Genomic DNA, 24,701 nt, shown 5'->3' with positions numbered 1-24,701 from the left:
AAAATCTCACACTTTTGGAGACGTCATCGATGGGGTGCTACTCGTATTCATATATATTGTAAGAAATATTGAATTGTAAGCTGTTTTAACTACAATGGCAGAACTGATGTGTTTGTATAATCACTTCTTTTTCCTTTTTGGGTTATATTAAACAGCTTGAGCTGCCAAAAGTTGAACTGTTGATCTACAATATGCGCTGAGCCCTTGACTACTGGCGTAGGCAACTGAAAAACAGTGTCGGTGAAATGCATGTGCATGCATTTTAGATGGAAATTCTTTAATTATGCACCTCTGTAGTTGCTACATATAATCTCCAAACCATTCATGATGCTGTGGCTAACACTTTTACTGCTTAGACAGTAGGTCTCTCTAGCATTGAATTTGATACTGTAACATGATTGATTTATTAACTTTATATACAGGTGTAGGTGCAGATGTACATTCTCATTTAGAAGCCTACAGGGACATGACCAAACAACATGATTTCTTTTCCTGCAAAGATATTTCAATTTGGAGATAGAGGGCATTTGAGTTGTTCAATCAGTCGCATAAATACATTAAATACAGCAATAGCGGAAACTTAAGATGTAATGCACCACCATGGAAGTCCCGATTATGATGGACTACAATAACTTCATCTGCTAGTGTAAAGGGAAAACAAAAAACAAATCGAGCTAAAAAAAATATGAATGCAGCTTTATTATATCAAGTACTATATCAATACAAATCAATACAAATGAAAGCAGTAAAAACTACAAGGCAATATGAACCTAAATTTCTTGTGATGTAACTATCTATGATGGAATGATGTAATTGGTCATCGTTTTGTAGACATGCCTTGTTCTAGATAGGATAAATCATAGTATCCTTGAGGTTGAGCTGGAGCCATGGGAAATGACGGAGGCGGCATAGTTGATCTAATATTTGTTACACCATTTATTGGAGCTACTGGCCCTGGGCTATACATGCTGCAAATTGATCCAGGAATATACATGTAAGTGTACATGATAAGCTAGAGCTGATAGCGCAATCAAATGCCCCATCAAACAATTACCTTGATACTGGAATGTTAACCGAGTTCCCTGCTGAATATATATGCTGGTTGTTACCAATCTGGCAAAAGAACATCATAAAAGAATTAAGTTAAAGGGGTTTTCGATCATAATACAGTTTGACGTAGGCTTTTAAGAGTTCAACCTGAATATGTTTTTGTAGATCAGTGGTTGGCATCATCATTCCAGGAAGTTGATAGCCAATGCTTCCCCAATTGTGACTGGATAAATAACTGCCATTGGGAATAACATTTTGTACATTGGGAGGACAGGTTTGAAATCCACCAGACTTCACTGCAGCTGCCATGAGGACTTGCTGCTCTTGGGATAACATAGTGATTTGTTGTTGATGGACAGAAAATGGAGACGCCTTGCTGGACTGTGCAAAATAAACAAGTAAAATGGTAAGATAGTCAACCTAAACTAATAATAACATTACAAGAAAAACAAAAATACAAGGAATTTTAATTTTCTTTTTGTTTCTCAATTCATAACAAGATTTTTCTTTTTTTTCCCCCTCCAATTTTTCCCTCTTTTAGGTTATTGTAAACATTGAATCTTCAATTTCACTTTTTTCACGAACTCTAGTAAACACAAGTGTAAAGCTACCATATATCACACAGATGTCTAGATGCCAAAATTAAACTAGTATCATAATCCTCTTACTGCAATGGTCCATACTGAATTCATTGTTCTTCTCCCAACTAATACCCACTAGATCAGGAAGATGAATCATGTTTTGCTGCAACAACTATCAATGATCATTTCTAGGTCAAATCTCACCCTAGAAACTTTATGATATCTACCTTCTCAAAGAGATTCATAATATCATTCTTTGCCTCATTTTGGGGTTTCCCTGAGAATGGAGCTACTGGCGGCGAATCTTTAATTATTCTCTCAGCTTCTTGTTTGGAATGCATCTTGCTTTCAGATATATTTGGTGCATCACTTCCTCCTGATGCTGATTCAACTTTGGCAGCTGAAAGTGAGGTTTAAGGTCAATGGTAATAACAGAGTTAAAAGCAAATATGAATAGAAACCCACAAATAGAAAACCAGGGAATATCACAAAGGAAACTCACTTTGGAAACCAGCCCGAGCATTATCACCAACAGAAGCCTTGGAGGAATTTCCACTTGAATCATCCATGCAAAGCAAGTTAAAAAGTTCAGTTGCATAATCCACTTTTGCCGGTTTGGCAATAGGGGTTATTTTCTCTTCCTTCTTTACCAATTTAGCTTTTGAGACTGCTGGTTCTGAAATCTGTAGAGGTTCTTGTGGTTTTGGGTCAACGGAGACCTGTTCATCTACTCCATTAGTTCAAATGTATAAAACAGAAATCGAGCACAAAAAATGCAATAAATATATTTGTATATTGTCATAAAAAGTAAATAATTTGTATAAGAAGAAGCATAATGCTTTTGAACTTTCTACAACAATTGGCTCTGTAGGACTCTGACAATCTATTACTTATCTATTTGATTCATCTCCAAACATTAATTTTCATTTTCATGTTCTCAAAACATTTGGATTATCATATAAACAGTAGCATTGAATTTTAATCTCCCGAAAACATTTTCTTCTTGCTAAACAAAAATCTAGCAGGACAAAATTGATAACTTGCATGCATTTTCATTATTGCATCAACACTTGTAACATTTAAACACACAATAATAAAGCGTAAGCTAAGTAAAAACAGTTTCTCATTATCTTGTGTGTAAAATGGCTATACATAAACAGGGAGTATGGATATTTGGATGCCAACTAAGAAGAGAAAGAAAATGGTATCTACCTGTTGGGATGTTTTAGCAGATGCTGGAGTGCAACTCTTGAAAGCAGGTTTGCTATCATTTGTAATGCGTGGAGGGGTGCTTTTCTTCTCCTCAAAAGCATTGTTAACGCTATTCATTGGCTTATGACTACTGCTTTCTGGTACTGGTCTATAAACTGACCCCTTCTCTACACTCCCCCTCGAAGGTGATCTTGCTTGACCTTCCCTGGAAACCCATCTCTTTTCCTCATACCTAATAGATAGCCATCCATGAACAAATGATCCAGTTACTAAAGCTAATAATAGTGACAGTTCAAAAAATAGACTCGAGCAAAATCTTACTCCAGGTCTTACTTTGCATGAATGAAGTTCTCAATTCCAACTCTATCATAATTGGGAGGCAACTCTGCTTCCCAGTAGCTATTTGATTTGTCATTCCCCATAGCTGTGAGCAACAATCATTAGATATATTCTTAAAAACAGGTGGATTAATTTTCAGTGTAAGTTGGGAAGACAAAAATGAATATAAGTCAGATATAAATAAATAGTGCTTACATTGGATAAATGCAATTTGCTCTGGAAGCCATGTGTCTAAAGTGGCAGATCTTACCTGTATTAGAATAACAACTATAATTGAATTAATTTGACATCCCAAAATAGCACCTGTAGTTCATAAGAGGATCTTACTACAAAAGAATGCAAATTGTTTAAATGGAGAGAGATTGTCCACCTTTGATATGTGTACTCCAAGACTTCTATGCACCCCGGAGCACTGCATGCAAATGAAGATTCCCAGATTTACACTAGCCCATCGTGGACCTCTGTATGGCAAACATCACCAGGAGTTAAAACTCTTCAGACCACGTCTAAATAAGATACTGCTAACAAGCCACTACTCAATGGGAACTTGAATATATAATTAATAGCTCAAGATTATCATTTTCATTACTCTTCGAATGAGTTAATATATGAATGCATGAACTGTTTCTTTATAACAAAATGATAAACTGTGTCAGATGCCTACTTGGTTTTGCAATCAGCACACTCCCTATTCTCTGGTAATTTAAGGAGACCTTCCAAAATCTGCAAATAAAAAAAAAGGGGACCAAGCAAGGTGATACAGTGAGGTTTATTTCTAATCATTAAGGTAGACAAAACTAAAGAAGAGAATCACTTAATCAGTTCAAATAAACAATTTGATACAATTGATGTGAAATTACATTACAACCTCAGGAAATAACACATGATTAATAAGAGAAGGAGACAAAGAAAGAAATTTCTTTTACAGAAGGCATAAGTTCCCATACCCTACCAAGACGAGAAAAAGGAATTGGAACAACAATTATAAAACTGCAGTGAAAAGACCGTTCACCTTTTTCTTAAAATATAGCAGTTCCAATTTATATTAATGCTAGAAGATGTTAAGTAGCAATTACCATAGAAGTATACTACATACATGTATTCAACATAATCGTATAAGTTTATTTTCTAGTGCATGAAGTAAAACATAAGTATGAAAGGCATACACCCTATGTTAGACAGTAGAGTTTTATAGAAATTTATTCCACAAAATCCATTATGCATCACCAACTCTTCTCTAGTTACAGCTAACATGGACCTTGGACTGAAACAGCCAGGGATAACCAAACTTCTTCAGAGCACTAAATGAACTTGAAACAAGTTTCTTTACCTAATTACTCAATACAACATGAATAGAATAGCTGCACATGGGGTCATTCATCACATATTTTTGTAAGATCATAACTAAATTCAAATTACTGAAGTCTCACCCTTATCACATAGATTTTGGCATAAGTTTAACATCTCTCATGTAATTAGTAAATTACTCTTTATAATCATAAGCTCCAAATCTTCATAAGCAAGTGTTTTCCTTGTCTAACCTCCCTAAAACCTCATTTTTTACTATAAAATGTCATTTTGTATTGAAAAATCATCTAATAATTTGCGTACATGTTACCCCTCGGTACATTAATGTATTTGGTTCAGGCGTTCTCAGATTCATCGATACCATCAATTACATATGCGAAAAAAAGAAGAAAGAAATGGATTTAATTGTTAGAATGACCAATAATGAAGAAAAAGGTTGTGGAAAAGCGTAGTAACAGTCAAATTTCAGTAATGGCAAGATATTAGGAGCAACTAGTAAGGATCATGGTTGAGAAGCTCAATAATAAAATAGAGAAGATTTGTTTTGTGATCCAAAGTCATTGGGAATTAAATTTAGAACAAGAACACACTCCCAAATAACATATAAATTTGAAAACAAAAATTCCCTTACTTTGCACTATGTTTAACATCTACCAATACAGACACCTAAAAAAACCCAAAAGTTCAATATTCATTTTTTTGCTTAAACTCCTCTTATCAATAAAACAAGTTACAAAGAAAAAGAAGGATTAAAACAGGTAAACACAATAGAATTGAATCCAAAAACAACGAAGACACAGTTGCCATTTAAAGAAAACAATATAAGGTTCCAGAAACAAAAACTTTACAAGCAAGAGAATAGTCATAGATATGAAAAAAACTATAATAGAAGATGAAACCTTTCTATGCTTAGCATTAAGCTCTTTAGAAACGTTAGCCTTCTGGTTCATATTAGGCAGACTCTTGTCTCTATCTCTCAATAAAGAAACAAATTTTATAGTATAAACTCGTCAATTACTTCGTGGGTGGCCTTAGAATCAAAGAGAACGTTTAAAGGAAGGAAGTTAGAGAAGTAGAAGAAGAAATGGCAAAGGTGGGTATCTTTGCTTTTGCTCTTGACTTTCTTCTTCTCCTTCTTTTTGTTCTAATGGAGAATTAGTTTTTCCTTTTTTAAATTTGAGACCAGCGCGTGCAAAGGCCTTGAATTGGTTTTGGTGGTGGCGATTTCAGCGCCTTCTTTAAATTCTTCCGTAGCGCGTCACGCGTGAGTACTCTTTGACGGCGCTTTTCTTTCTCTGTATAATCGTTTTACTTTTAGCCTTTTAAATAATAAAATGTCCATAATAAATAAGTTCATTATGAATGTCAGAATATAACTTTTTTACATTTGGATAATAGGTTTTGAAAATTAATTTTATTTTTATTTTTATTTTTTAAAAATTAGTAATTTTAGATGATAATAATCTTGGAAAAATTATATTTTTTTTATTATTAGAAATGGTATTAAAAAAATATTAAATGTCTATATATAATTTTTCTTTTAATGCTTATTACTTGAATAGTTATAATTTGCTTATAAAATTGAAATCTTAAAATTATCAAATAAAGTTATTTTTTCACACATGTACCCAAAACAATAAAGTAAAATAAAAATTATATTTCTACAGAAAATGTAGTTTTAGAGCATAATTTCTTTACTTGGCAATCAAATATTAGATTAATACTTAAGTAATTAGTTTTTAACTTTTTACAAGCAAAAGGCGTAGGTAAGCTTTTGAAATTTTGGTCCAAGTATAAATTAAACACCTAAAACTTTAGAATTGTTGAATTATATTTTTAAGATTTGAAAAAATAAACAATTATATTTTTGGAGTTAATTTTTTTTAATTAATGGTAACGGTGTTAATTTTTCTTTTGTCAAAATAAAAAAAAATATCATTCTATGATTTTTACCAATTAAAAGTAGAACTAATACTTCCTCACATGTAAAAAAAGATATAATTTTAATGATTAAAACTAATAAAATATCATGTATCAATGAAATGAGCTTAAAAAATATAATTAAACTATTTTTTATAATAGATATTTATATAATAATTTATCAATTTAAATTTATAAATTCAACTTGTTTTGGATACAATTCAGTTTGTTTTGGATACGATTTTTATTAAGGAATATTTCATATTAGATATATTAAATAAGGAAAGAGTTTATAATGTAAAAAGGACAATCTCATAAATTTAGCTTAAGTCGTGTTAATGCTTAGACTCAAATTAAAATAGATTTGTTATGGATTCATTCATACTCCTTTGGGTTCATACATATTTACATGTAAGTTAATATTTAGAAATAAAAATATTCATATATTTTTATTTTTACTGTGTAAAAATATTAAAAATATATTTTTTTAATTTTTTTTATAAATACAGTTTTAGTTGTTTTCTTAATTTTTTGATAAAATAATAAAAAAATTAAAAAATAATTGAAAAAACGAAATACCACTAAACTGTATTTTTGAAAAAAATTAAAAAATAATATTTTTGAAAAAAAGTGTAAAAATGATATTTCTTTTTTATTTTAAAATATTTCTGAAACATTCTCTTAATATCTTTAATATTCAATAAATTTTATCTACCACATGTACCAATGGTAAAAGAGTCAATTATGTATATTTTACTTTAAAAATAAAATACCGTTCGCATCTGATTTAGTTTATAATTTACAAGTCATATTATTTTTTAAATAATTTATTCATATATTATTTAAATCCTGTCTTTATATATACATTTATAAAAGTAAAAAAAAAAAAAGCAACAATCAAAGGTTAAAAATAAAAATCCTATATTAAATAAAAATCTACACAATTTAATTATATTTTATTAAAACGTAATGATTATCAATAGAAAAATAATTTTTTTTTTAATTAGATGTTGATTATTTCTGTTTCTAGTTTCCAAACTTTTAATTGGACAACAAAAACAATGTTATGGAAGCTATGACATGGACGGTTGGTTGGTGTGCCCTTCCATGGCAGAGTCATGCCGTTCCATTTAATTAAAGATAAAATCATAATATTCTTCTAAAAATAATTGATATAAAATGAGGTCAGATTATAATAAGAATAGAAGGTAGAGGACAATTATTTGATGACAGATATTCTTATAGACCAAACACAAGCCGGCACATTTACAGTACCAAACACCTATTCTATGCATCCTAACAACAGTTCCAGTCACAAGTGGTTGGTTTGGTTGTCCATTTTGTTCTTAATCAATTGGCCATTATGCCACTCAACAAAAGTTGCATGGCAATGGAAAATCTCCTTCCAACTTTGACAAACTTGTACTTGGGCCATTTGTTTTGTGTTAATGACCCATCATAGATCTTCCTCTAAATTTTGGTGGGAATTTAGTGGGATCAAATCATAATTTGTCATCTTTCTTTTTCCTCCATTTTTTGTGCTACAATCTCTAGAGTGAATCTTGTGGACTGGACATTTTTTATCCTTGAGTTGTCAACTGATATCTTCTTCTTAATTTGTTAGTGTTTTATGTGGAAAATAATGTATAAAATCTTGTCAATTTTACAAATGTCAAATGTTAGAAGATGCATTCTCAGTGCTATCAAAATTCACAGTTAGTTGTCAACTGCTACACATACTGCAGATTAGTATTAAGAAAAACCCATTTTTTGCAGTAGTTTTTAAATATTCCTGTAGAGCCCTTTCTGAACTTTGAAGCGTTTAAGAAAAATCCATTTTTTGAGCTCAAGGGCCCCTCTACTCTGAAGAGACCACAAGCAGAGTTGTCCAATTGGCCAGCTTATGCCACCGAAGGTGCTTGGTATGCGTCATTCACTTTGAAAAAACAAGTCAATTGCTAAAAAACAATATGATATTGATACTGGGTCTGGTTCAACTAAAACATCATTGCAGAACCAGGAAACGGAATCTGATCCCTATATTGCATCTGACGTGTACAGAGCTGCACTCACTGATGAATGTAGGGGAAAATTCAAAAGGAATGGCACGATCTGTGTTCCACAAGACAATCACCCCAGAAACACATTTCAAGTTGCACCATGCATGCTGCTTGCCATTCTCTGTTTGCTGTTTCAGCAGCCCTCTTACAACACTAATACTATCAATTTCTAACTTCTTACTATGCATTCTGAGTGCAAGATAGAAATAATAACTCGACAGATCCTTCCAGCAAATAGAGTTCGATGCTATACAATAAGAGCAAATTTGTCAAGAACAACATCCATAAAGGAAGGCCAGCCCTTCCTATCAATCCAAGAGTCACAACTTATGATACTTTTATTACAAGCAAAGTATTATAGCTTAATGACAGACGGGTCTTACTTCCTAACCATTAGGCAACACAAGGAGCCATTCTTTATAAAATGTCAGTCTGCGCATCTAAGCAAATTTGGAGGCATCTGCCCTTTTCTCTTTTTAACAGAAGCAGAAAAGCAAATTAGAAAATATTCCATATGCAAATGTAAAAGTGTCCTCTCCAAAGTTTAGTTGTCTGGTCATATCATTCATTTTTATTAAGTTTCATCTTTCTTTCAATATCTCCACTATATGGCGCCACATGGTATGCATACTGTTGGAGAACAGAAAATACAACCATCTCTAGGCATACCAAGACATTCTGAAGGGCTTCCTCAATGTGCTCGACATCCAACCAGAAATGATGAGATCGTATTATACCAATGGCCACAAGTATGTCAAGCACCACCCCCTGCACATGAGGAACATGACACTTGTTAAAAAGTAATGGTATCCAGGTAATATTAAATTAAAACAACCGAAATGGACAGGATAAATTGGGGAAGAAAAACTGCTGGAAACTGAAGTTCCAGTCGATTGCAGGGGAACAATAAGCTCCATAATTTGGAACTGAGGAGACCTATTATACAAAAAATTTAACTACTAGGCATTTATAAATGTACCTATTTTCATGGAATTTGGGAACATTAAGCAACTTAAGTAACAACGCATTGAATTGGCTATGCAATTGTTTTTTTTTTTTTTCCGGTCCAGCACCCTTCTAGGAGGTCATTAAGACCCTTGAAGTCCTCTGGGAGTGGTTTTGCCTCTTTGGCTTAAAACTCCTCCCAAACCCTTTCCAATAAGCAGAAGAACAAGCAAGGGAAAAAGGGCAGGTATCTACCTGCCAAAAGCAAAAGAAGACAATCCCCTTAATGCACAAGAACTTCGCAAGAGGCTTGTGTGGTGTCAACTCCTTTGCAAACACATGGTAAAACACCACCAGAGAATACAGTGCCAGAGAAACTGAAATGTTGAGGATAATGGTGAAGGTCCAACTCAGCCATGTCGGGTATGTGCCAAGAATTTGTAGTGTTATCATCAAGACAGAGCATATTGGTCGAATGATTACAAACTGCCATGTCCAATATTTGAGGAGCCTCAGAGTACGATGGTCCAGCCGGACAGTGTGAGGCTGAAGTTTGTGAAACCACAACATATCCAATATAACAACTTAGATAAAGGTTATGTGCTATAATTTGAAACAGGAAAGTTAAACTGCAGAAATTGTCTCTGCACCTGGAAAAGTGTCATTGGGAAAGAATGGTGAATTTCTCTTCCTTTTATTTCATCTGGCACAATATTTTTGCTAATGGATATATTCAGGTAACTGTACATCAAAGCCAAGAACTTGGCAATAACCTGCAAGAATAAATTGAAAGCTACAAGTGATACGATGCACCAAAGGAGCCACAACATAAAGTCAATTTAAAGTTGAGTATGAGGCACTCACCAAAGCCTCATAACACTCCTTAATGGAATCCAAAAACATGAAGAATGCTTTACTACCCCGGATATCCAACAAACCCACAAAAGAGTCGATGGCATAAATGGGAGCCATAAGGATGATAATAAGTATTGCCTTTTGTTCTTTTGGGTTTTTCCAGTAAAATAGATGTTGTGATAGGAGCTGTACTGTAAAATGCATACTAAGCATTGTACAGAATGCAGATCCCATTAATGTGAGTTGCCCACGATTCAAAGTGGATATATCCATTATACAAGACTGAGTTTGAGAAGTATGAATCTGAAAAAAAGCATTAACAAATCATTAGGATATACACAAGATCAGTACTCAATCTTAGGAATTACGAATTCAACAGTATACCAGCACAAAAGATTTAGAAAAGGGAAATTCCTAGACAATGGTTCTGAACTCTCCTTTTGCCACAAGCAAGTACATTAAAATGCTCCCTGCCTAATGCTGGGGTAAGGGAAGGGTGCATGCGTATACATGCAGCCTTCCACTTGCATCTTTTGCAAAGAGGCTGTTTTCACGCCTGAAACTCCTAAGATACGGGTCACCAAAGGAAGCTGTGCCAAGGGCACGCCCTCAAATGCATATATACATAATTAGCTGATGGATGCTTATTATCTTAATTCGTAATTCTTAAAATGAAGTTAGCCATTGATAACACAAAGACATAATGTTGCTAAAAGAATTATAAAAGTTCATACTACTGTTAAAATTGAACCAGAACTTCATCAATGCATCAAAAGCATTAAAGCTAAATCTGTGCGGGAAACAACATATAAATTTAATTGGGAAATTTAAGGCAAATTGAAACCGTCCTAACAATTTGACTAAAGAAGACAATGCTCACTGCCATCAAGAAAAAGAAAAAGAAAAAGAGTAGTAAGTTCAGTTGACTGGCAAGATTCTATTTCCAGCCTCATAAAAATCACAAGATTTTATCAGAATCAGCTGCGAAGAGGGCGAAAAATTTCCAATTTGAAGATAAAATCATCAATCATTTTCCTCTAATATAGTTTCTTTTCTTTTAAATTAATTTATTGATTGTGGATGGATAATACAACTTACCAGATCAACAAGAGGCAGAGATAGAAGAAGATCGAGTGTACTTAGAGAGAATGATTTGATCAAAGACTAGCTTCTGGAACTAACGCAGGTGGGGATGCAAGAAATGAAAATGGAGATATTACTTTCAATAAACAGAAGTAAAATTCCAATTAATCAATGATATGGGCCACATGACAGGCGGACACGTATTATCTTTATAAATGTAATTGATGTTTATCCGATTTGGGCTCACTCCAACTATGGGCTTTGAGCCTAAAAGTTCAGCATTTTAATGGACAGTAAACATTCTCGTGCCAAACCTGAAAGTCTTGGATTAAATTATTAGTTGGAGAGTTAGTTTTTACCGTTTTTAAAACAAGTTGTGAGTTTCCGAACCAGCAATCAAGCAGTCGTTGACAGAAAGATTGAAGCTGAGAATGGGAAAATTCGTTGATATTTTATCCAGTTTGCATGCTTATGACATTTGAATGCCCACATGTATACTGTCACAGCCCGTATATTTCCCCTTCTCGCGCAAAGGTTCAATGGCCCTCCCGTTCGCCTAAAAGCGAGGAGGATTCTGAACATTCTGAATCAAAACATCCGGACATTTTAGAATAATCTAGAATGCATGTATAATGTATAGATAAGTATGGAAGTGTGTAGAACATTCTAGATACTTAATCTTAGCCATTAGATGAAATGTATCCTCACCGTCCATTGAGGAGGTGGAGGCCTATATATAGCTTAGAGATTTCATTTGTAAGGATCAAGCATCAAGTTGTAATCAAGCTATTCAAGCTTAATAGAAGAGCAAGTAGTTTCTCTCTCTAGAAATTCTCTCTCTAAGCTTTCTTAAGCTTCCTTTTGTTCTTCTTGCCATTCTCGCTAGCATTTTGCCTAGCATAAGGAGGAGTAGGCTGACTAGCTGACTTGTTTCCGCGAGAAAGTAGCTAGTGCCGCACGGTTCGTTGGTAGCAAACACCAAGCCCGTGACAGTTGGTATCAGAGCAAGGTTAGACAATCGTTGAAATGGCAAAGACATCAGGAGCAAGTGAGCTGCTAGAGTTCCGGAAGAGGTAAGGCAACTCCATAGTGAAGTTGTGAAGGACCAGCCGGAAGCGTCCAAGCCACCAAGGAAGGAGAGAGGAAGGTCGAGGGATGTTGTGTCTGACATGGAAGCCAAGGTAGAGCTAATCATGGCCGAGGGACAAGATACGTTCGGGATTTAGAGCAACGACCGGGGAGCTCGAGAATGGAAGAGAGGAGCTTCAAGAGGGATGCAAGCACGCCTTGAACGAGGGGATGTCCAAGTGTCAAGAACAAGCCAAGACCATGGAGAAAACTCTCCTTGCCGAGGTTGTGACGTTGAGGGAGATGCTTGATGGAATGGTTGCTAGGTTGGTGGCAACCGAGGAGGAACTTATCCTTTGTAAGAAGGCAGCTATCCAGGGAGGTGGAAGTGTGCCGATGATAGTCTCCACTTCATCGAAGTTAGATGTTCCGAAGCCTAAAGCTTATAAAGGCTCGAGGAATGCGAAGGAAATTGATAACTTCCTATGGAGCTTGGAGCAATACTTCAAGGCACTTGGCTTAGTAGAAGCCAAGAAAGTTGACGCTGCCGCACTCTTCTTAGAAGATACCGCAATGTTGTGGTGGAGAAGGAGGAGTGGCGACATGGAAAAGGGTACATGCACCATTAGCTCGTGGGGAGAATTCAAGGAAGATTTGAAGAAGCAATTCTACCCCGAGAATGCGATTCGAGATGCAAGGGCCAAGTTGGCGACTCTCGCATACGGGAAGTATCAAGGAGTATGTTAAAGAATTCACCGACACACTTCTTGAAATTCCCAACTATACCGATGAAGAAGCCTTGTTTGCATTCACGGATGGGTTGCAGATTTGGGCAAGGTTGGAGTTGGAGCGCCGTGGTGTCCAAGATCTCAACACCGCCATTGTCGTGGCCGAATCCTTGATAGAGATCAGGAGGCAAGATAAGCACAAGCCTGACCAAGAAAGGAACGGTAACGGAAAGAATGGGGGAGATCGCCACCACAAAAAGGAAGGCTCCTACAGGTTTGACAAGCCCAGAGAGGGAGGTAACCATGGCAACAAGGATGACAAAGGTGGAGAAAAGCCTCGTATTAAGTGTTTCTTCTGCGACGGACCACATAAGGCGAGAGATTGCCCTACGAAGAATAAGCTCTCTGCGTTGGTCGAAGAAAGGGAAGAACACCAACGAGTGCAAGAGGAGTCTAAGATGGGTTCACTACAACTTCTCAGTGCCATCAAAACCAAATTTGAGATGCCCGAGTCCAAAAAGAAGGGCCGATTATTCGTGGAAGCTGAAGGTTGGGAAGCATTGATAGATACCGGGGCTAACAACAACTTCCTCGAGGTAAAGGAGGCAGAAAGACTTGGCATCAAATATGCAAAGGAGCAAGGGTGGCTCAAGGCTGTGAACTCGGCGCCGAACGCAACATGTGGGTTTGCGCGAGATGTCAAAGTAAGCCTCGGTGAGTGGTCTGGCCTCTTAGACTTTTCCATTATTACAATGGATGACTATGAAATGGTGCTTGGCATAGAATTCTTGGATAAAGTGAATGCATTCCCACTTCCCTTTGCCAACACCATGTGTATCTTGGAGCAAGGGAATACTTGTATGGTACCGTTGAAACGAGAAGCCAAGGTAAAAGCCATGAAGATCTCGGCCATGCAATTGTCTCGAGCGGGTAGAAGGCTCGGTAGTCATTCCTTGCGGCACTAAAGGAAGAAGTGGCGATCTCGCCCACAAGATAAAGTGCCGAAAGGAGATAACAGGGGTCCTATATGAGTTTGGGAATGTAATGCCGGTTATCAAGCTCCCACCAAGAAGAGAGGTGGATCGGGAAAATGGAGTTGGTAGAAGGTACAAGGCCGCTTACAACAGCAATCCCTTATAGTATGGCACCCCTTAAGTTCGAAGAGTTGCGGAGGCAACCAAAAGAGTTGTTGGATGCTAGCCACACTAGGCCATCCAAGGCTCCATGTGAACCACCCAGAGTACTCAAGCAAAAGAAGCCAACTCAAGGCAAGAAAGATGGCAAGCATCCCTTGTGGAGTCCGATTTTGCGAAGGAGTACAAGCCGGGAAAGGCAAACTTAGTGGCCGATGCGCTAAGTAGCAAGGCAAAGTTAGCTTCCACCACTAATGCTAACTTTCCTTCATTGGACCAAGGCAAGGTGGAACGAAACAAGCCCACCGAATTGTCAAAGCCATTCACCAAGTACAAGGGATGACATGAGAAAGCCCGACAGGGCATGTGTTCCTCTAACCAAGGCCGCCAAGAGAATGAAGAAGTGGGCGGATGGAAAGAAGAGTCATTCAGAGTTTGATGAGGGAGGCTTAATGATGGTAAAGCTCCTTCCCCATCAAGGCCGAAGATTTGCCAAGAAACTTAAAGGGCATAATCGAGGCATACAGCGGGGACGCGACGAGGGCGTCGCCAGAATGAGTGGGGGAGAATGTCACAGCCCGTATATTTCCCTTCTCAGCGAATGTTCAATGGCCCGAAGCCTCCAGGAGTTCGCTACAAAGCGGGGAGGATTCTAGAACATTCTAGAATCATCTGGAAACATCTGGAACATTTTAGAATAATCTAGAATGCATGTATAATGTATAGATAAGTATGGAAGTGTGTAGAACATTCTAGATACTTAATCTTAGCCATTAGATCGAATGTATCATCACCGTCCATTGAGGAGGTGGAGGCCTATATATAGCTTAGAGAATTCATTTGTAAGGATCAAGCATCAAGTTGTAATCAAGCTATTCAAGCTTAATAGAAGAGCAAGTAGTTTCTCTCTCTAGAAATTCTCTTTCTAAGCTTTCTTAAGCTTCCTTTTGTTCTTCTTGCCATTCTCGCTAGCATTTTGCCTAGCATAAGGAGGAGTAGGCTGACTAGCTGACTTGTTTCCGCGAGAAAGTAGCTAGTGCCGCACGGTTCGTTGGTAGCAAACACCAAGCCCGTGACAATACGCATCTGAAATTAATGGGTTTCAATTAATTTCACAAGAGTAGCTTTTGAGGATTAGTTTGGATATGAAGCACAGTAATTTTATTCAATTTGAATGCTTATGACGATAATTCAATTTGAACCCAAATGTATAACTACAAAGAAAAATCCATAGATTCTCCGCCCTATAGAACACTACAGGGGAACCCCTGATGGTAACTTTGATCCATTCTTGAACAACCTCACCAGCATACAGTTAAATTTACTCTTGTGCACATGGGAAGACCCTCTTCTGCTAAAAGTTACAGTCAAAAAAAAAAAAAAAAAATTGACTGCTATATGAAAAGATTGGATCTTTATTTCCATCCCTCAAAAACTCCAAAATATCTTGATCTTTTCTTTGTTGTCTCATTCTATTTAGCTTGAAAGCAACCTTTCTCCATTTTACAATCATTGGTCATTGATCAAACAATCATTACAAAGCCAAAGCTTTGGATTTACTGTTTGGATAGTCGTATAGGTAGGAATTTTTCGTTTCCTTTAACAAAATACTCTTACATATTCCTTGTTTTCAATTCAAACAAATGAGAAAGAACAAATTCTAGAAATATAATTCTGTTCTTTGATAATGTACCCCACATGCCTTTTGGTCTTTTTCAATGAGCAAACTTGGCTCATTTCATTTTCCATGCTTTTGAGATACTATGGGAAGCAAGAATTCTCTAGTATTGATTTTACTGTTCGTTTCAATTTTTGCTTGTTCTTATCTTGAAAGGGGATGGAGTGGTAAAGTGAGTTATGATCATAGAGCACTAGTTATTGATGGAAAGAGGAGGGTTTTGCAGTCTGGCTCTATTCATTATCCTAGAACCACCCCTGAGGTGGGTTTTTTTTTTTTTTTTTTTTGGGATTTTATTTCAATTTTATATAAACTGAGATTAAGGTCAAGTGATAGTCTAGTTTGATTCTGATGCTGCATTATTGGATATGAAATATCAGGTGTGGCCAGATATTATTCGGAAGTCAAAAGAAGGCGGATTGGACGTAATAGAGACTTATGTCTTTTGGAACTATCACGAACCTGTGAAAGGACAGGTAATATGTTTGTATGAAATTTGATTTTGTTATTATCAGTTCTACTATCAGCGAATATAGAGGATCGCTTGGAACTTGCCACATTATATGTTGGGACTGCAAGCTGATTGTCTGGAAATTTGTATGCAACTTACGCTGTACAGCTTATTCAGATATTCTTGAATGGAAGTTGGCTGGAGAAAACTTGTGAGAGATGATATAATTGCTTATGTAAGCAGAAAAGAGGGCCGTAGAATCACACCTTTGAATCATATCTGATCACTTGTATTTTCCATTTCTTTTAGTACTATTTTGAAGGCAGGTTTGACCTGGTGAGGTTCGTCAAAACAATTCAGGAAGCTGGTCTTCTAGTTCATTTGAGGATTGGACCATATGCCTGTGCTGAATGGAATTACGGGTCTGTGCTTCTGATTACAGTTTCTGCTCATTCTAAATGACATAAAGCTCTTCTTTCTTTTTCCTATTTATTTTATATGCTTCCCTCTATGTTGAAAACTACTAATTACAATATGTGGAAGTGCTTTTTATATGGTAGCTATGGTATAAAATATAATGCATGTATTACCTCAATAATCTCCTGCTGAAATTATCTATCTTCTCTCAGTCTTCCTTTGGTCCATTTTTCTTTTTCAATGTATATAGTAGAACAAGTCTACTCTATTCAGGTTAACAGTCTGAATTATATTGTAGTCTACAACATGTTTCTCTGAAATTATTCAGAAACAATCTCTCAAGCTTAGCATAACCTGATTTCTCAACATGCCCTTACGACAGGGGTTTCCCACTTTGGTTACACTTCATACCTGGGATTCAGTTTCGAACGACTAACGAACTATTCAAGGTGCCTTATGATCCTGAAAGTGGCAATATTTGAACTCTTTTTTACCTATTATTTTTCTTTCACACATTAATTGTGCATTTAAAAGTTTCTTTACACAATTGCTAATTGACCTTATCATTTTCCTATAAAAGATTTATCTCATTTATATCATTGTCACTGGCAGGAGGAAATGAAGCTTTTTCTTACAAAAATTGTAAATATGATGAAGGAAGAGAATCTATTTGCATCACAGGGAGGGCCAATCATTCTTGCTCAGGTGACTGCTTATTTTTATTAGTTTCAGTTAATTATTATTTACTCTTCAGAAAGAAACTGAGAATTATAACTCTGAGCTGTCATCTACCTCCAATGTATGTCAAGTAGGTCAAAGGGTCTACCAAATCAGTATTAAACATATTCATGCGGCAACGGTCTTTGTAATTTCATTTTCGATGTCCTGTAACAGGTTGAGAATGAATATGGGAATGTTGAATGGGCATATGGGGCTGCAGGAGAGTTATATGTCAAATGGGCCGCAGAAACTGCTGTTAGTCTGAATACCAGTGTACCTTGGGTGATGTGCGCACAAGTTGACGCTCCTGATCCAATTGTATGTTTAATTTTTTGTGGGACTCATTCTGTTCCCTGCTAACATATTATAAACATCTTTGAGCTACTTCGGAATTTGAAAGGATAATCATGTGTTTATTATTTCCTTCTTCACCGCAAATTAGGATAGTTAATTTATTCCTTTATCTTTCTTAGACTTAAAATATGTCGCTAGTCTTGTCTAATGGGAAGTTTCATGCAGATAAATACATGCAATGGATTCTACTGTGATCGGTTTTCTCCAAATTCTCCTTCCAAACCAAAAATGTGGACTGAGAATTATAGTGGATGGTAAGAATCTACATCTCTTTTTGTCTATCATTTCCTTATATGTATTACATCAGTAGTACTGCAGTGCTGTTCAAGAAAATAAGTATTCTACTTGTTGTTGAAGGTTTCTTTCATTTGGTTATGCAATTCCATATCGACCTGTTGAGGATCTAGCTTTTGCTGTTGCTCGCTTTTTCGAGACAGGTGGTACTTTTCAAAACTACTATATGGTGAGTCTGTATTCAGCTCTATTGCTTTTCGGGTATAGTTACTATATTACTTTGTGAACATGTGATAGAAAAGCATAATGATGCAGTTCTGAAAATCAAGCTGACATTTACTTGTAGTATTTTGGTGGAACCAACTTTGGAAGAACAGCTGGAGGTCCTTTGGTGGCAACAAGCTATGATTATGATGCCCCGATCGATGAGTATGGTAAAACTTCCAATTGTAAACATTCAGTGACATGAGCACTCGAACGACTTCATATTCTACAGCACCAAAAAGAATTGCAGCTTGGCTACTCAATCAATCCGTTGAGCTGCAACCTTTTCTTTGTTCTTTCTATTAGACATGTCTGATGCAACTGGATAATCACATGAGAAATGTACGATGCAGGATTTATTAGACAGCCAAAGTGGGGTCACTTACGCGATCTGCACAAGGCAATAAAGCAGTGTGAAGAACATTTGATCAGCTCAGATCCAATCCACCAGCAGCTCGGCAATAACTTAGAGGTATTATAGATGTTTCAACAATTCCTGCTAATAAAAAGGATTGTGCTCTATTGATAATGTCTGCTTTGGTTTGTCCAAGTGTCATTTTGCCCTAGAGACACCTAAGTTTCTAAATCAATTTGCTTGTTGCTCCTGATTTTCCCTTTCTTTTGTTTCTGCTTTTCACAGGCACACATCTACTATAAATCTTCGAATGATTGTGCAGCCTTTCTTGCTAATTATGACAGTAGTTCAGATGCCAATGTTACATTCAATGGAAATATATACTTTCTTCCTGCTTGGTCTGTGAGCATACTTCCAGATTGCAAGAATGTTATTTTTAACACAGCCAAGGTACTCATTCTGTAGTTTAAAAATAAAAGCTGACCTTTTAACTCTTGTTTCTTTTCCATGTCAAATAGCCATAAAGTCACCTTTTCTTCATTTCCTATCACTCAAATCTTGTTATGAAAGTTGATTTGAACCTAAACTGATTTCACCAGCCTAATTCTCAGTATTAAATGAACTTAGTTCTGCCTCACCATTTGCAGTAATCTTCATCAGATTTGTCTTTATCTCCATTTCTTGTAATCAACTTCTTCTTTTTTTTTTCTACAAGTTCAAAAGAGTAAGAAAACCTTTGTATTGTTCCCCCTCTCAGCTCATTGGATTTGAAAACTTAATAATTTGATTTGTTATTCTTCATGTTAAAGGTTGTCTCACAAAGGAACCTCGGCGATGATTTTTTTGCTCATTCAACCTCTGTTAATGAAATTCCGCTGGAACAAATAGTGTGGAGTTGGTATAAAGAAGAAGTGGGCATTTGGGGTAACAACTCATTTACAGCTCCAGGTTTATTAGAACAGATTAATACAACAAAAGATATCAGTGATTTCTTATGGTACTCAACCAGGTAATTCATTAACTGCATGTTCATCACCATCTTCTCTCCCGCTATAATATCCCATCTCAAGTTTTTACATCAAGAACTTTTGCTCGCATTTATATCTTTACTTATTGCTTTTTCTTACTTCCGTTTGTCTTTGGAATTGCTTCACCATATTGGCAGTATCAGTGTGAATGCTGATCAAGTGAAAGATATCATTCTGAATATTGAGAGTTTGGGGCATGCAGCACTAGTTTTTGTGAACAAAGTACTTGTAGGCAAGTAGTACATTCGTTAATTTGACTAGAATCTGCATTTCAAGACCAAATTGTCCATGTTGAATTTTCTAACATTTTTCTAGCACGTGTGAGTTCATATTCCTTCTATCTAATAATCTTATGACCACTTCTGTCAGTACGATAACAATGAACTTCACATATTGAATATCTTGCAGCATTTAGATATGGAAATCATGATGACGCAAGCTTTTCACTCACTGAGAAGATTAGTCTTATTGAAGGAAATAATACATTAGATTTATTAAGTATGATGATAGGTGTACAGGTAAAGCTATATATTTGCTTTCTGGAAGAACTTTAACTAATGCATCAGCATTATTGGTATATGTGATTTTATTGTATCCGTACTTCAGAACTATGGCCCGTGGTTTGATGTTCAAGGAGCTGGAATTTATGCCGTTCTGCTTGTTGGCCAAAGTAAGGTCAAAATTGACCTTTCTTCTGAGAAATGGACCTATCAGGTTGGTATTTTAATTTTTCTTTATGCAGTAGCACCTCTTCCTCTGAACAGAACAAGTGAACATCACATAAATCAGTAATGCTTTCTTCTTTCCAGGTAGGACTTGAAGGGGAATACTTTGGACTGGATAAAGTTAGTCTTGCAAATAGTTCACTTTGGACTCAGGGGGCTTCTCCACCTATTAATAAGAGTCTGATATGGTACAAGGTAAATAGATGCAGGCAATATGGCATGAATTCATTGATTCTCTGGTGCTGCTTAAATAAATTACAGATGATACTCATAGTAATTCGACTTTCTGATTGCCTTAGTTGCTTAAATTCTATTTTCTTTCATCACCACTCTGATGCATCCTGGTTTTGATGTTTTGTCCTTTCTTAGGGTACTTTTGTTGCTCCGGAAGGGAAAGGTCCTTTAGCCTTAAATCTTGCAGGCATGGGGAAGGGTCAGGCTTGGGTCAATGGACAGAGCATAGGACGATATTGGCCTGCCTACCTCTCACCATCAACAGGTTGCAATGATAGTTGTGATTATAGAGGAGCGTATGATTCATTTAAATGTCTTAAGAAATGTGGTCAGCCTGCTCAAACACTGTAAGAAATTCGGAACCAGTTAATGTTTTTGGTATTGTTCATAATTACTCCTGCATACTGTAACAATCAATTATGGAAAGCTAATATTTCCCAGGTATCATATTCCACGGACTTGGGTTCATCCTGGTGAAAACCTACTAGTCCTACATGAAGAGCTAGGCGGTGACCCTTCAAAAATTTCTGTGCTAACACGAACTGGACATGAGATATGTTCAATTGTGTCAGAGGACGATCCACCACCAGCTGACTCGTGGAAATCAAGCTCAGAGTTCAAGTCACAAAACCCTGAAGTTCGACTTACCTGTGAACAAGGATGGCACATTAAATCTATTAACTTTGCTAGTTTTGGAACTCCTGCTGGAATCTGTGGTACATTCAATCCAGGAAGTTGTCATGCCGATATGTTAGACATTGTTCAAAAGGTAAAAATGCTTTTCCCGGCTGTAAAATCTGAAACCAGCAATTTGGGTTTGGATCTGATTACCTGCCAACCGATAATCTTGCCTGTTTAGTTTTGTTTCAAGATAAGTGGAAACCCATTATAATTATTCTTAGCTACTAACGTTGCTATGTTCTACCGACTGACATGTTGAAATTATAGGCTTGCATTGGTCAGGAAGGATGTTCAATCTCCATATCAGCTGCCAACCTTGGTGACCCTTGCCCTGGAGTTCTCAAAAGATTTGCAGTTGAAGCTCGTTGCAGTGAGTAATTCCAGTTCCTACTCTAAAGAAGCCACGGCTATGGCCTTTTGATTATTCGGTCAAAAGTGGCATTACTATTTTGGAACCTGTAAAATTCTCGCAGTTCTCCAAACCCAGCCTAGTTTGTTATGAATTCAAACAAGCTAAATAAGTATAGCATTCATGAATTTCTGCACCACATTAAGTTTTATATCCAATAGTCACTCCAAGGATACATTTTATTCCTATATTACAAGAAACTATGAAGAAGCTGAGAATACCCTCCATGTAAACATCCATAAAAATACCACCGCTAATGTCATGATTAACTAAAGCTGCTTGGACCATTAGCATCATGCAAGAAGCAGGATCTTGCCGATGTGCTGACTACTTTCCAGGAGTCGATGAGCCTCTGCCGCTTCAGATAATGGAAAAGATGTATAAACCACAGGCTTCATTTTGCCTTCAATAATTGCAGGCCAAACATTCTTCTCCACCTCATTTACAATGTCTGCTTTGTTTTCTGAACTTCTACCTCTCAAGCCAGCCGCTGCAAAAACAATCATCAATGAGAAAAACATTATTGTTACATTTAAATACAGAACAATAAATCTTTATAAAATGTTTTAACAATTAATATTGAATGGAAATTGGCGCATCACCCAATAGATATTACCAGAGATCTTTCTGCATTTAATGCATGTTCGGTAGATCATTGTGAAATGTAACCAAATCTACTTTTAATCAATACAGCCTGTTACATTACATTTATGTTCTATTGAACACACTCTTAATCCATTGCAACAGCCAAAATGTAAGACATTATACGGAATGATGCATTATCTGAAGTTGGAGGCACGCTTAAGATGAATATGAGGCTACCATGTGCACATACTTCAGTCCTTTACCATCAATAAGAAATGGACTGGTAAAAAGCGAGTTGCCCCAGAAAAACAGAGATTACAATCATAATGCAAGTTTTCCAGGATATCAGTTTTACGTAAGCAATATTCACAAAGTTCATTCAAACTACCATACTACAATTTAGCATATTTTGCACATTCAGAAAAATGAAAAACAAAAAAGAAAATACAAAAATACAAAAAATTAGAATGATGCTCAAACTTGCCCATTAAACTGCACATTGCATTCAATTATATGAACATCAATAAGAATCCAGTAAGAGACCTACTAAAGCATATATCTTAGAAGATGGAGGTCATTAATGATTTCACCAACCCAAAGCCTACCGAATGCAAACCAAGAATAGATAAAGGACTTTGGTATTACCTTGCAATGTGAGGCGCTTCGCTAACAATGAGGCCAGATTTAATTCTGCCACAGCTCCGCCCATGAAGCCAATGATAAAAAGCCTTCCACCAACATTTAAGCTGTCCAGGTTTCTCTGCAGGTAGGATGCGCCCATGCAATCCAAAATAACATCAACACCTGTCATCCAAAACAAACAGTTGCCCTAAGAAAAGAAAGTAGAAGTCTCAAGCCTTTGATTCACTGATGCTATTGACAGATTGCATATACAAACCATTACATTTATGCTGCCTAGAAATAGAAGAAGATACCTTTCCCATTAGTTTCTTCCTTCACCCGTGCAACAAAGTCTTCTGTTCTGTAATTGATGCAGACATCAGCACCAAGTTCCTTACAAGCAGCTAATTTTTCCTGACTCCCTGAAGATCAAGAAATAAAAAGAAAATATATGAACATTAGCTTGAAATATTTCATAGCAAATAGAGGAACCTCAAGAGAAATGCAGCCCAACCTGCAGTGATAAACACTCTAACACCTTGATATTTAGCCATCTGAATTGCAAAAGTGCCAATCCCACTAGAACCCCCGTGAATCTGGAATTCAAATAACCATTAGTTCAAGCAGTAGGCGGTACACTAAAGACTCCATGTAGAAACAAACATATTTAACATTTCTAAGACATAATATAACAAGATAAAACCTACAAATATCCAACCAATACGACAAATTATGCCATAGCAGCACATATCAAAATATAAATAAAGATCAGAAGTTACCAGAAATGTTTCGCCTGCAGACAGCCTACTCATCATAAAAACAGTGGACCAAACAGTACAAGCAACCTCGGGGAAAGCAGTAGCATCCTTTAGGGAAATACCAGGAGGAACAGGAAGAACTTGGCCTGCTGGAACTGCCACTTTCTCTGCATAGCCTCCTCCGCTAAGAAGAGCACACACCTGCATAAGAAGTTGGATGATGTCTACATTACTAGATATCAAGAAAATTGTGAAAAATCACAAGAATATCCAGTGTCTTTAAATCTATAGAACCATAAAATCAAAACAAACAGGCCTTTTTCTCGCTCATCAAATTCTTAAAACAAGAAAAAATCAAGCCATTCGAGTCAAAATTTCAATCTTTTTTTTTTACGAAAGGAATCTTTTTCATGGAATAAGTAGAGTCCTTTCTTTGATATCTGCATAAAAATACAATCTTCTAAGAACTAAACAAATTAGACAACCACCACCGATTTGTTAATAAATTACATTTATGATAGGGAAGTCGGAGAATTTATACCTCATCTCCTACTTTCCAGCGAGAAACAAGTTTCCCAACGGCTTCAATGGTGCCGGAACATTCAAGACCAGGATAGGGACTGGCGCCCTTAGGAGGCGGGTGCTTGCCTAACCTTTGGAGGGTATCGGCGCGGTTAACGGCAGTGGCATGTACCTTGATCAGGACCTCATCATCTTTGATTTGTGGGTCTTCTACTTCTTGCAATTGGAGAACCTCTGGTCCTCCAAGTGTAGTTATTACTACTGCTTTCATTTTCTGAGAATTTTCGACAATGTAATGGAGTAGAGGCGTGTTTATTTCCAATAGATGTCCTACTGGTAGAAGCAAGCAAGAGCAGCTAAGGCCGGACTTTTGTTGAAACAAT

At 36.4% G+C, this 24,701-nt stretch overlaps 4 protein-coding genes across 7 annotated transcripts; 1 reads left to right on the top strand and 3 right to left on the bottom strand.

Annotated features, from left to right (window-relative positions):
* Window positions 1–675: 675 nt before the first annotated feature.
* LOC8281754 (ADP-ribosylation factor GTPase-activating protein AGD5) lies at window positions 676–5,683 on the bottom strand. Of its 2 annotated transcripts, XM_015720681.3 has the most exons (11): window positions 5,390–5,683; window positions 3,847–3,905; window positions 3,553–3,643; window positions 3,378–3,432; window positions 3,177–3,267; window positions 2,844–3,075; window positions 2,134–2,350; window positions 1,859–2,031; window positions 1,198–1,431; window positions 1,055–1,113; window positions 676–968 (listed from the first exon to the last, which is right to left on the bottom strand). In XM_015720681.3, exons 1-11 carry the CDS (start codon window positions 5,438–5,440, stop codon window positions 818–820), a joined length of 1,413 nt encoding a protein of 470 aa, XP_015576167.1. In that variant the 5' UTR covers window positions 5,441–5,683; the 3' UTR covers window positions 676–817. The 2 variants fall into 2 exon arrangements, with proteins under 2 accessions (XP_015576167.1, XP_048229974.1); XM_048374017.1 differs by lacking the exons at window positions 3,847–3,905; window positions 5,390–5,683 and having other exon boundaries at window positions 3,378–3,449; window positions 3,553–3,626.
* A 3,012-nt stretch (window positions 5,684–8,695) lies between these two features.
* Window positions 8,696–11,526, bottom strand: LOC8281753 (transmembrane protein 184 homolog DDB_G0279555). Its single transcript, XM_002521383.4, has 5 exons — window positions 11,369–11,526; window positions 10,280–10,573; window positions 10,066–10,188; window positions 9,671–9,961; window positions 8,696–9,238 (listed from the first exon to the last, which is right to left on the bottom strand). The coding sequence occupies exons 2-5, from the start codon at window positions 10,541–10,543 to the stop codon at window positions 9,032–9,034; spliced, it is 885 nt and encodes a 294-aa protein (XP_002521429.1). The 5' UTR covers window positions 10,544–10,573; window positions 11,369–11,526; the 3' UTR covers window positions 8,696–9,031.
* Window positions 11,527–15,438: 3,912 nt separating this feature from the next.
* On the top strand, window positions 15,439–21,971 carry LOC8281752 (beta-galactosidase 8). 2 transcript variants are annotated; one of them, XM_048374015.1, is made up of 20 exons: window positions 15,439–15,861; window positions 16,117–16,222; window positions 16,341–16,622; window positions 16,721–16,833; window positions 17,211–17,277; window positions 17,441–17,533; window positions 17,723–17,866; window positions 18,068–18,156; window positions 18,260–18,365; window positions 18,483–18,570; window positions 18,754–18,872; window positions 19,041–19,205; window positions 19,565–19,764; window positions 19,921–20,015; window positions 20,192–20,301; window positions 20,390–20,497; window positions 20,593–20,703; window positions 20,878–21,089; window positions 21,184–21,511; window positions 21,691–21,971. In XM_048374015.1, the coding sequence occupies exons 3-20, from the start codon at window positions 16,599–16,601 to the stop codon at window positions 21,799–21,801; spliced, it is 2,283 nt and encodes a 760-aa protein (XP_048229972.1). In that variant the 5' UTR covers window positions 15,439–15,861; window positions 16,117–16,222; window positions 16,341–16,598; the 3' UTR covers window positions 21,802–21,971. The 2 variants fall into 2 exon arrangements, with proteins under 2 accessions (XP_048229972.1, XP_015576173.1); XM_015720687.3 differs by lacking the exon at window positions 15,439–15,861 and having other exon boundaries at window positions 15,880–16,222; window positions 16,341–16,436.
* Window positions 21,897–24,690, bottom strand: LOC8281751 (quinone oxidoreductase PIG3). 2 transcript variants are annotated; one of them, XM_048374018.1, is made up of 6 exons: window positions 24,338–24,690; window positions 23,818–23,997; window positions 23,577–23,634; window positions 23,353–23,460; window positions 23,063–23,221; window positions 21,897–22,322 (listed from the first exon to the last, which is right to left on the bottom strand). In XM_048374018.1, exons 1-6 carry the CDS (start codon window positions 24,587–24,589, stop codon window positions 22,126–22,128), a joined length of 954 nt encoding a protein of 317 aa, XP_048229975.1. In that variant the 5' UTR covers window positions 24,590–24,690; the 3' UTR covers window positions 21,897–22,125. The 2 variants fall into 2 exon arrangements, with proteins under 2 accessions (XP_048229975.1, XP_002521427.1); XM_002521381.4 differs by having other exon boundaries at window positions 23,553–23,634; window positions 24,338–24,688.
* Between the last annotated feature and the right edge of the window lie 11 nt (window positions 24,691–24,701).

Source organism: Ricinus communis, chromosome 5 (assembly GCF_019578655.1).
Source record: "Ricinus communis isolate WT05 ecotype wild-type chromosome 5, ASM1957865v1, whole genome shotgun sequence".
In the NCBI taxonomy this organism is placed as follows: Eukaryota; Viridiplantae; Streptophyta; class Magnoliopsida; order Malpighiales; family Euphorbiaceae; genus Ricinus; species Ricinus communis.
Note: the sequence above shows the minus strand (reverse complement) of the source record. Positions and strands in the feature narration are given on the sequence as shown.